We start from the raw sequence: 12,297 nt of genomic DNA, 5'->3' as shown, positions 1-12,297 counted from the left end.
AATGCCACTTCCATTTTCAATTATTATGTGATGTCTTACCTAAAAAAATCTTGAAGGACAATAGAATGAGATTTTTCAAAAAAAATACCCCTTTTACATTGTTGCTTTCAAATCCATACCAAGTACATTTCATGAGTTTTTTTTTATAACAATTTTTTTCTTGGATTTAATAGAGGAACAAATAGCATTCTTAAATTGGACCTTTAGAATTATTTATCAATTGGGTGCATCAAAATTGGACCATGATGATGAACTAAAATCTTATTTAGAGGGGAGGTAAATAAAATTATTATTTTTTTACCAATATCCCCTTAACAAAAAGCTGAATAAATGCTTATGGGCCAAAAAAAGAAAATGAATAAGAGAAAGTATGACAATATTTTAGATTTTATGGTAGATGGATCCAATTAGAAAATTTAGTATTCATAGATATGTGTGCAAAAATCAATAAAAATAAACTTTAGAATAAAAAATTGCATCAAGAAAGAAAAAAATCTTGAATATTCATAATAAATAAAAAGTGGTGTATTATTTAATTGATTTTACCATCATTTTTATTTTTTATCAAAATTATTTTTTAAAAATATAAGCATACCCTCCTTTTTCTATAATCCTTTAATAAAAAAATAAGTCTTATAAACTAATTAAATAAAATCAATTAAAATAGAACTTGATTCATTATAGTTTCCAACTAAAAGAGAGTTTTTTATTAAATATTTTATTTTATTTTATAAAAAATTAATAATAAATATTTTTAATTTAAAAAAAGGTAAAATTTTCATTTATTTTATAAACAAGATAAGTATAGAATAAAAAGTGATGTAACTAGAAAACAAGATAAGTATAGAATAAAAAGTGATGTAAGTAGAAACCAGTTGGCTCAGTCTTTCCTTCAATGATTCATCCATATCCTCATTAAGGCCCCACTAGCGAGAATGCCAAAAATGCTGCTTGGTGACAAATGGAAATTAGAATATGACATGAATGACTTGTCCCCATTGTTTCAATCTCACTCATTTCTCTGTAATTTATTCTTGATCAATCCCATCATCTAAATCATATCAGGGTCAATAGATTCGTCACAAGTGTCATATAAGACACATCCTACGTCTTTTCAAATATGAAAACGATTCATATAATACTTATAGATAAACTTACTTTAAAATTATGAAAATTAGTGGACTTAAAACAGTCAATATCTAATACCCTAATGAAAAATCTATAAAATTTGTCTAACTCTGAAAAATCTATGAAATTTGACTAACCTCATGAATCATGATTAAAAAATAACGGTTTATGATGTTTGAAAAAGTACGGGGATCAACAAGATCGCCCGATATGAATAAATTCAAATATCTATTAATTACTTTTTGAAGTTGATTGAAATTGCATTTTATACCAAGTAGACCTTAGACCAATAAAGAAAGAGATTTTTTTACTTAATTAAAATTTTTAAAAAGATAGAATTACCCTTCTCCCAAACATAAAATTCAATTGTAATTTAGTAGCAATTACTTCCATTTGTGCTTCTACTGTTTTTGGCAAAGTTAAATGCTATTTGGCTTAAATCCCAATCCCTAAAGGACATGACTCTGCAATTAAGCGCAAGTTTGAGGCCTATTGTCAGCCTACAAGTATGGTAATACATCTAACCTTAGCTGTCACATGGTGGGGATGACAAACAACACATAAGACCCTTTTTTTTGTTGCTTCATAAGCAAAGAGGATATCACATGGGCAGTGCGCTGGCATGGCCCTGTAATCCCTAATCTGCCTCAACCCATACTAGGATATTAAGAATCCTCATATTTCTTAGTTGTTAGAATTAAATGCAGCACCACTCCCCCACCTTTCCCACGTTTTAGCCCATTTTTTTCTCAGAGGATTTTCATCAAACACCTTCACAAAGCCCCATCTCCACCTAAATTTTATTGTGTTTTTAGCTCACAGCACATGGTGCCTTATCTCACGTATGGATGCCCCAGTTAGGCCATGTTCAGATATTGATAATATAACAGATGAAAAGGCCAGAACACAAGATCTCGGTAGCTTTGTGGCTATGGCGGTGATGGGAGATGACCCTTTTGGCTCTTTTTCTATCAGGGATGAGAAGGTGGAGGCTGTGGATCTTTTGGAAGTGTGCTGGTTCTTTGAGAACTTGCTTGAGAGGAGAAAAATGATGTCTAGATGTTACTCAGATCCTTGCACGTCTTCCAACTTTTGTCAAGAGATGATGGTAAGGAACTCATATGCCAATGATCGCAGCCCTCCAGAGAAACTCCCCGAAGAAGATGATTGTGTTGGTCATACTTCACCTTCACTGCCTTGTTTAGGGAGGAGAGAGGCAACCCAAGAGGAAGGACCCGGTTCAGGACCGAGCAAGTCGACTCAGAATCATTTGCTCGGGTCTCCGTCACTCCCGCCTAGTGTAGAGAGAAGGGAAGAAGAAATACAAGTGAAGGATGTTGATTTGGTGCAGCCTAATTTGCTTAGGGCACCATCACTGGCACCTTGTGTAGGGAGGAAGGAAGGAGCAGTCCAAGAAGGGGAAATCGGATTGGAAACAGGCAAATTGACTCAAAAATCGTCGCAGCGAGGTTTGCTTAGAGCCCCATCAATGCCACCTTGTGTGGGGAGGGAAGGACTGATTCAATACAAAGAAAGGGATCCTAGAAGCAGCAAGTTGACTAGGACAACATCCCTTAGCCCTCCTGATATCTTGCCTCGACGGCACACTTATAAGGTATGTATATTTATAAATGCTTTAGATTCAATTTTCACAAACACTTGAAAATCACATAGAAAAAAAGAGTATATGTCAATGAAACTTTTCGGTTTGATTCGTTGCTTATAATCGGATTGCAGGGTTTGGCCCAAAACTATGGCACACCAAGGCATCGACTGCTCAGAAAACAAGAAGAGGGGACTATGTCCATGAACGTAGCCAAGGAGATGAGGCGTCGATACCTCAATCAAACCAATGTGATAAGGAAGAGTCTAAGCGATCTTGAGTATGAAGAAGTACAAGGATTCAAGGACTTGGGGTTCACATTTGAGAAAGAAGATTTAAGCCCAAGTGTGGTGAACATACTGCCTGGTCTACAAGCCAAGGACAGAGGAGGCCCAATGGAGGAAGACAGTGTGAGGAGGCCCTACCTTTCTGAGGCATGGATTGTGCAGTGCTCAGCACCTCCAATCCCAAATTGGGTTGGCAAAAGTTCAGCACAAGACATGAAGGCACAAATCAAGTTTTGGGCAAGAGCTGTGGCCTCCAATGTGCACCAAGAGTGCTGACCAACCATGAAATTCTCTAAGTGCTTGGGAAATACCCAAGTCCGTTACTATAATCTGTCTATTAATCAAGCTTTAGCAGTATAATAAGGTTATGAATGGTACCCAAATTACCATTCAAGGATTAATCACACCCAAGTCTGTGACTATAATCTGTCTATTGATCAAGTTTTAGCCTTAGGCCCTTGTCTATTAATCAACCTATTCTTTCTCTCTTCTGGGACTAATCAAATTTTGAACCTATGTATATGGTCCTTTTTTTTTTTTGAATGAGAATATCTTTGTGGGGTTCCAGATATTTTTGTGGGGTTCTATGTAAGAGTGTAAAATGTCCCTATGCATCAATGGCAGTGGAAGCACTTCTCTCAAGTTGAGGCAAAAGTGCTCACATTATGAGGGGATGGAAGGAAGGAAGAGTCATCTTCATCTGCTAAGGTGGGAAATGAGAGAGGGCTGCTGCCAACTTTGTCTTATCCTGCTTAGTTCTTATCCCCTTCTCAATGCTTTTAGGATATGTATCATGCTTCAGCCCGGACTTGTTTTCTTTCAAAAATTGAGGGTTTGTTTGGCAGAACAGTTTTTCGTTCTTTATAACAAAAAAGCAAGAAATTATGTCTACTAACCATAAAATTGTTTTTTATTTTCTATTTTCTATTTTTTTTAAAAAAAAAAGTGTCTTCAGATAATATTTTTAAATTATTTTCGATTATTTGCACTTAATAAAGATGATTAAAAATAAGCACTAGATATATAAATTATTTTTAAAAATATTAAAAAGGGTCACGTTACCAAACAAACTTTTATTCTACAAAACATGATAAAACTGTTTTCAAAAACTACTTTTCAGAACTATTTACAAAAACTTTATCAAAAAGTTATATTTTTATTTATGTAAAGAGTTCTTTTATATTTAATCTAACTTTTATGATAACAATACTACATTTTTAAAGAAGTGTGATTTTAAATTCAGTTTTAACTTGCAACCCAAAGATAACTTTCTTTCTATATATTTAATGGCAAAACTAAGAATGTGTTTGAAAGTGATTTTAGGAAGTGAAAAATAAAAATTTTATAGGTGTTAAAAAGATTAAAAATATTTCCCAAAATTATTATCAAACGCATTTTAAAAATGTATTTGACAGTGATTTTAAGAGTGTATTTGATAGTGATTTTAGGAAACATATTTAGCATCTTTAATACTTGAGAGATAAAAATGTTATAAGTGTTAGAAATATTAAAAACATTTCTTAAAATTACTATCAAATACGCTCTAAAAATGTATTTGATAGTCCCGTTTAACAATAATTTTAAGAAATATTTCTAACATTTTTAACACTTTAAAATTTGTATTATTAAAGTGTTAAAAATACTAAAAATATTTTCTAAAATTACTATCAAATACACTATAATACTTGTATGTTAAAATCTTTTTAATTTTAAAAATATTAAAACGCTTTTTAAAATCACTATCAAAGAAGTTCAGATATAACCGGTTGATAAGTTTAACCTTATCGAGTACATAATATGGCTCAAGATTTTGGATTTATCTACTAAAATTAAGACATGTCATTATCTAAATATGGGTAAACTTGTTTTAGGTAGATGACAACATTACACTAATGGAATGTTCTTGTCACAAAATTTCTTATCATAAAAAACCAACAAATTGTCACGTGGCACCGTTTTATTGGCTCATAATTGATAACTTTCATTTGAAAAATCTTATTAACAAGTTCAATCGTCTTGGATATTGAAAAATAATTTTTTTAATCACACGTAATATATTCTAACCTGATTTGACTTAACACGTATGGAACAAAATATAATCATATTATGATTGGTGACTTTGAAACTATCTAAAGAATTTTTCAAAGGGATGATTATGTTTAGAAGATGTAAAATTGAGGTAAAGAATATGATTTTCTCGTAGTGCCAAAAATATCTTAAAAGATCTAAAAAATATATAAAATAAATTTATATTATATGACTATTTTATATCATTTACAATACACCCTACTTACTATTTTTAGGCTTTTAAATTTTTTAGTGATTTATATTTTAAAATATTTTTTGAAAATAATAAAAATAAATAGATTAAATCCAAGTACAAAGTAAAATCTTAATTTGAAAATTTTATTTCAATGATATGACTTTAAATTATTTTTCAAAATAAAAATATTAAAATTATTTTTTAAAACAACGATTTCAACATGATTTTTTATTTCATATAATAATCATATATGTGGTATGAAAATTCTAAAATATAAGCAAAAATTAAATAAAAAATATGGGAGGAATTATATAAACATATATTATTTAAAAATATATGAATGAAAAAAGAACCCAAAAAGTTATTTTTATTAAGAGTGCATTTTGGAAAAAATAAAAATGTTATTTTAATGAAAGTTTTGTTACTCTCAAAAAGAGGAAAATAAAAAATAAATTTAAATTATAAAAATGTCGGTTTTTACTTAAAATTTAAATTATTTAATTATAAAATATAAAAATTAAATTAAATTAGAAAAATAAAAAATTTAAAATATAACTAAAAGTCTATTAATATGTTTATTCCCTTATTTCTATTCCTAGTCACCAAACCAAGTGTTCTTAGCATAAACCCTTCAAATTAAAAAGTTGTTTACCGAAGAAACTAGACTTTGAAGTTTGAACCTAGAGTAATTCTGCAATTCAGACTATTCCAAAGTCAATTTCGGAAGATTTTTGGGGAAACCCGCAGAATTCTCCCATAAAAATCTGTGAACTATGACCCAATTTCCACACATCCAATGGCTCACATCAGAAACTTGGTAGGACCACAGAGATCCATCTCATGCTGCCATATCCACTCCAACGAAGAAGAAGAAGGAGAAGAAGCAGCAGATGGTGGAGTAACCTAGGACTTGAGCCACACTCTAGATAATTGTATCTCCCTGAAACCCCAACAAGAACCCAATGTTGCAGTCCTCTCAACGCCTTTTCTCCTCCTTCTCCTTGCCTCTCTCTCCTTCACACAACCCATGTCTGTCTCCTCCATTCTACTCTCTCTCCAGACCCACCTCTCTCCACCTTGTCTCAGCCCACCTTCGGACCAGGGCGGAACCATTGCTGGCCCAGGTTCCAGACACCACCACCACTGCCCCAGAGGAGGGACCCATTGAACTCCCGCCGTCCTCGTCCTCCATTTTCGCCACCACTGATGACCCTACACCTCTGCAAGTGGCTACCAGCGTTCTCCTCACTGGGGCCATCTCTGTGTTCCTCTTTCGCTCCATACGACGTCGTGTAAAGCGAGCTAAAGAACTGGTATGGCCATTCTTCCTGCTTGATGGGTTCTCCGTTGTGGATTTATTTTGGGGTTCTGTCGGGAATTTTGATTTTGTGGGAGTGGGCTTGGTGGGTTTAGAGGTTCAGGGGATTTGCTAGAGATGCTCAATTGTATGTTTGGATGCATTTGTGTGATTCATTTCTGGTTTTGAGGAAGTGAATGTTGGTGAGTTTAGAAATTTTGCTCCTCTGCAATTCCCATTACTCTGCTATACACTCCCTGTCTTGCATCTCCATGTGCCCGTTATGATTTGATTCTGAGGAACTGGGTTTTGGTGGGTTTAGGGGTTTTGAACCCTTTTATAGACACTTTTTGCGCGTTTGTGTGTCTCCATGGTTCAATTCTGATAATGAGGAAGTGGGTGATGGTGAGTTAAGAAACTCCATTATGGTACATTCCCCAATACTCTGATATACATTCTCAATCCTTAATTTTTCTGTGCTGTTATGGTTCAACTTGGCTTTTGAAGAGTTGAGTTTAAAGGTGTATATGTGATATAAGCTTCATCCCTCTTCCATATACTCTCCACTGTACATTGTTATGCATTTTTACAGCTCAAGGATCATTTGAAGGAAGTGAGGTTTTTAGTGAGTAGTGGTTTAAGTCTGGTATAACCCCCATTCCACTTCTACGCACTCTCAATCTTACAAACCGTTTGCTCTGGTGTTCGTGTGTTATTATGTTTATATTTTTTGTTTTAAAGAAGTGGGCTTTGGTGATTTTAGGGGTTTGGGCCTGGTTTAACCCCTATCCATATTCCATACACACTGAATTGTCGATTGATATCCTTTTTATGATTGTGTTTTGATTTCAAGAAGTGGATTTGGTGTTCAGAGATTTAAGTCTGGTAATGCAGTCTCAATTGTCCAACTGTATGCTATCATGGTTGAATTCTGATTTTGAGGAAGTGAATTTTTGTGAAGTCAAAGGACTAAGTCTGAGATAAGCCTTATCATTCTCCTATTGATTCTCAATTGTACTTTCGTTAGTTTATGTGTTTGTATGATTCAGGTTTTATTTTTTGAGGAAGTGGTTCTTTGTGGGTTTAGAAATTATGGTCTGCTACAATCCGAGAGCTCTGATGGACTCTCTCAGTCTTGTGCTTTTAGTGTGCTGTTATGATTAATTTTGTTTTTGAGGAAGTGGATTTAGAGGTTTAGGCCTGTTCTACGCTCCAATACTACTCCCTGCAATCTCCATCATACTATTTTTATTCATTTGATGATTAAATGGTCATTCTGGAGATTTATGTCTAGTAGAATCCCAATTACTCTTGTAGACACCATTAACCTTATGAATTTTTCATGTGCTGTTTGTGGAATTGGGTTTTGGAGGGTTTAGAGGTTTTACTATTGTATTTATTCTCTCTTTATGATACATCTCCGTTATGTTATTTGGTTCAATTTGACTTTGAGGAGATTTAGTTCTTGTATAACATATATACACTCGTTCTTCCCTATTATGTGTAATTTTACTTCAAAATTGACTCTGAGAAAGTGAGGCTTTGATGGGATACACAATATATGTGTGAGATTATGTTTCCGTGACATTCAGTCTTGCATCTTTTGTACTTCTGTGTCAAATTTGATTTTGAGGAAGTTATTTTGGTGGTTTAGAGATTTAGGTCCTCAGGAGTGAAGAAGACATTGAAGGAGGAGGCATTGGATAGTTTGAAGGCAATGGGGTCAGGTTCTGTCAAAGCTGCACCACCTTCACCTGTTCAGGCATTATTGGGTGGAATAACAGCAGGGGTGATCGCCCTTATCTTATATAAATTTACTATTACCATCGAGGCATCTCTTAATCGGCAGACAGTGTCAGACAATTTCTCGGTTTGTCCCTAGGCACCCAACTTTTTATTTGTGTTTATGCTGTTTATCCATTTTCTGTTAAATCAGGCAACTTAACAAATTGTAAGGATCAAACTATAATTCTCCTCATTTTGTATTCATGAAAACCATGACACTTGCAGTTTTTGTTTCTTTCTTGTCCCACAACAGGGACAATAAAGTCAAAATGCTATCTCTTAATGAAGTGAAATTTGTGGGGATAATATCTTGGCAGTGTAACAATGTTGTTTAAAATATGTTTGGACTTCCCTTTGTTTCAAGCTCTACTCTGTTGTTGGGGTACCAATTTGATGATTGATGGACCATGCAGTATTATTTGGGGCTACTGCTTGGGATCTTATTCAATTCTTCGGTATGATGAAAGGTTAAGAGACAGGCCCCTCAGATTTCAGTTTCACATACCTACACAATTGAAATACCAAGATCTCTAGGAAATTGATCAAACCATTTCTTCTGACCCTGGAATTTGTGTCCAAAATAAGCCAAACAATCTGCTCTTATTTGCCTAACATTAGTCATGCACATGCTTACTCCCGTGCTCTCATGATTTATGAATTGCAGAGTGCTTTAAGTAATGTTCAAATTCTAGTGAACAGTCTTGGGATACTGAACACCGTTTATCACTTGGCACTGTGCTTAGCTCTCATTCTTCATGAACATATGTGTGTGTATCCTAAGGAGCAGAGAAGAGTTTGGATGAGGTTCACCTCCAATGATGTTTACGGTGTTCATTGCAACCATTTTAAGATTCTTGTGGGTTATTTGGGACCGTTATGCTTGTTTTGGGTTATTTGGAAGGCTAGGAATTCTATTGCTTTTGAGGATGGGGTGCTGTCCATCCAAAAGCTGAAAATTTCTTTTGTGTGTTTACTATGGTCGGAAACCAAATTGTGGATAAAAGACGGTCCTTCAACCTTAATAGATTTTATAGAATGGGTGTGTATGCGTTAAGGGAGAGGGTTTTTTGTGCTTTCATAGTGGCTTGGGTTCTTTTGTAAGGGGGTGAGTTGTTCTATGCTGTAGCTATTTGAGTCGCTTCTTTAGCGCCTCTTTTGAATATACATATTACTTACTGATCAAAAAAGAAAAAAAAAGATTCTTGTGGGAATTGAAGTTTTTAGTTGCTTCACTCTTGCTTTCCATGGGGGGTTTACTGCTATAGATAATAAGTTCATCTCCGACTTCACCACCAGAGGTTTATTTGTAGAGATCCAGGGGCATTCGGTTTTGGAATGTTAGTTCCAAATTTTATTTTCTGTTGCCCCCTTTTCATATCCAAATATATGAGAGAAACATAAGCTTTTAAAATTTAGGAAAATTTAAATTTTCACTTCCGAAAACTGTGATGCACCATTTTTATCATAAAACATGGTGTTTTAACATAAAACTTGGTGTCCTTGCTTGTCTGAAGGTTGCTTGAAGATGGTTGATGTATTTTCACATATCGAAGGTGGTTGATGTGTTTTATTTGTCTAGTACTCATTTTTCCCTTTTTTTTTTCTTGCTTTTCAGGTGCGCCAAATAACAATAACCATAAGGTAGCCCCTTGGTTACTTCTTTCCTTCACACATTGATGTCAATTTGCATAAAAGATTCATGGTTCAATCTGATCTACCATCTGCAGGACTATTATCAACGGGTTGTGCTACCTTGCAACATTTGTTTTTGGCATCAACTCTGTCGGTTTATTCCTTTATTCTGGTCAGCTAGCCCTCAACTCCTTCATGGAAGGTTCTACAAGTGAAGAAACTCAAATTAAAGGTGAAGAGCAGTTAAGCACACCCAATACATTGACTGACAGTCCCCCTGATGGCACCCAATTGAATAGCAGTGAGGGGGACCAAAGAGCACAGGATGAGCAATAACGTAAGAGAACCAAAATCAAACTGGAGGAATAGGTTTCAGCCACATCTCTCATTGATTCTACACATGCAACTCATGGCCATGGTGTTTTTCCTTGATCACTGTGCAATTCATCCTTTATTACTAGCCTGTTATTGTATAATACGGAATGGTTTATAGCAGCAGATGTAGATTTTTTTACTACCAGTTCTTTGTCTATTATTTTTTCTGAAGCTTATCAAGAAGGGATGATATAGTAAAAGTTTAAACTACTAAAAAGGCCGCCATTTTTCTGGAAAGTTCAGAACTTTTGCCCACACTTTTACCTAGAATGCTGCCCACCTAGCCTTTTATCTATCCAGATGAAACATTATTTTGTTTGTTCTTTTCTTCATTCAAGCAGGATGATAGAACCTCAACGATGGCAGGAGCCATTGGCAAAAATTTGGTTGTTAGCTGTGGGTAAAGTTTGGCTGGAAGGATTATTCAACATTTTTTGTTTTGTTTTTGATCAGTAAGAAAATATGTGTATTGCAAAAGAGGCGCTAAAGAAGCGACTCAAATAGATACAGAGAAGAACAATTCACCCCCTTACAAAAGAACCCAAACCACTAGGAAAGAAAAAAAAAACCCCTCCCTTATCGTATACACACCCATTCAATAAAATCTATTAAGGTCGAAGGCCCATCTTTTATCCACAATTTGGTTTCCGACCAAAGTAAATACACAAAGAAATTTTCAGCTTTTGGATGGAAAGCACACCGTTCTCAAAAGCCATTGTATTCATAGTCTTCCAGATAACCCAAAACAAGCATAACGGCCCCAAAAGCCACGCCACCTTCCTCTTCTTGCCCACAAAAGAACCTCTCCAACCTATAAGAGTTTCCTTCATCGAACGCGGAAAAACCCAAGAAACTCCAAAGAAAGAGATGAGCAAAGTCCACACCTCCCTTGATCTTTCACAATGAAGGAGAAGGTGGTCAATCGACTCCCCACACTTTTGACAAAGAAAACACCTATTTGTCAAAACCCAACCCCTCTTTTGCAACCGATCCAAAGTCAAAACTCTACCCCACGAAGCCTCCCACGCAAAGAAGCTATCTTGGGTTGAGCACAAGACCTCCAAATAATCTTTGAAGAGAACAAAGCTGAAGAAGCCGGCTGCATAGCCTTATACAAGGACTTTACCGAAAAAACCCCGTCCTTTGATTTCACCCAACTCACTCTGTCCTCCTAATCCACTCTCACCATCTTCCCTTCTAAATAACGAAGTAACCTTCCCACTTCTTCCAACTCCCAATCATTAAACGGCCTATTGAAAGAAGGAGTCCAACTTCTCCTCCTATCCCCCTCGACTGCCCAAACTTCATTTACTCAAACTTCTTTTGACGTTGCTAATGCAAAAAGAGAAGGGAAAGCCTCACTTAAAGGGTTGGTACCACACCACTTATCTTTCCAAAACCTCACATTTTTTCCATCCCCCACCTCAAAGCCAAAAAAAAGGGTTACAAGCTGACCCACCTTATTTATAGCTTTCCACAAACCAACTCCATAAGCCTCCCTTATCTCACTAGATCTCCATCCTCCAATTTCCTCCCCGTACTTCTTTCTGATCACCTGATTCCAAATGGCCTTTTTTCGTTAGCAAAGCACCAAGACCATTTGCCCAAGAGAGCCTTATTGAACAAACCAAGGCTCTTAACCCCCAAACCTCCTTTACTTTTGTCATCACACAGAATCGGCCACCTTACTAAGTGAGGTTTTTGCTCAAGGGATCCACCTCCCCATAGAAAATCCCTTTGAATCTTTTCCAACCTCATCCTCACCGCCCTAGGTAAATGGAAAATGGACATGAAATAGATTGGAAGGTTGGACAGGGTGCTCCGGATTAAAGTAATCCTTCCTCCTTTTGAGATGAATTGACGCTTCCACATAGCCAATCTCTTTCTGAATTTTTCCTCTATTCCATCCCATACATCGATAGATTTG

General features: G+C 35.5%; 2 protein-coding genes across 2 annotated transcripts; both read left to right on the top strand.

Annotated features, from left to right (window-relative positions):
* Positions 1–1,741: 1,741 nt before the first annotated feature.
* Positions 1,742–3,862, top strand: LOC117908079. The gene is made up of 2 exons (XM_034821740.1): positions 1,742–2,743; positions 2,866–3,862. The coding sequence occupies exons 1-2, from the start codon at positions 1,973–1,975 to the stop codon at positions 3,292–3,294; spliced, it is 1,200 nt and encodes a 399-aa protein (XP_034677631.1). The 5' UTR covers positions 1,742–1,972; the 3' UTR covers positions 3,295–3,862.
* Positions 3,863–6,040: 2,178 nt separating this feature from the next.
* Positions 6,041–10,607, top strand: LOC117908448. Its single transcript, XM_034822038.1, has 4 exons — positions 6,041–6,594; positions 8,233–8,448; positions 9,979–10,004; positions 10,091–10,607. The coding sequence occupies exons 1-4, from the start codon at positions 6,244–6,246 to the stop codon at positions 10,329–10,331; spliced, it is 834 nt and encodes a 277-aa protein (XP_034677929.1). The 5' UTR covers positions 6,041–6,243; the 3' UTR covers positions 10,332–10,607.
* The last annotated feature ends 1,690 nt before the right edge of the window (positions 10,608–12,297 follow it).

The sequence above is a fragment of the Vitis riparia genome, chromosome 19, assembly GCF_004353265.1.
Source record: "Vitis riparia cultivar Riparia Gloire de Montpellier isolate 1030 chromosome 19, EGFV_Vit.rip_1.0, whole genome shotgun sequence".
NCBI lineage: Eukaryota > Viridiplantae > Streptophyta > Magnoliopsida > Vitales > Vitaceae > Vitis > Vitis riparia.
This window is presented reverse-complemented; position numbering and strand designations above follow the sequence as displayed.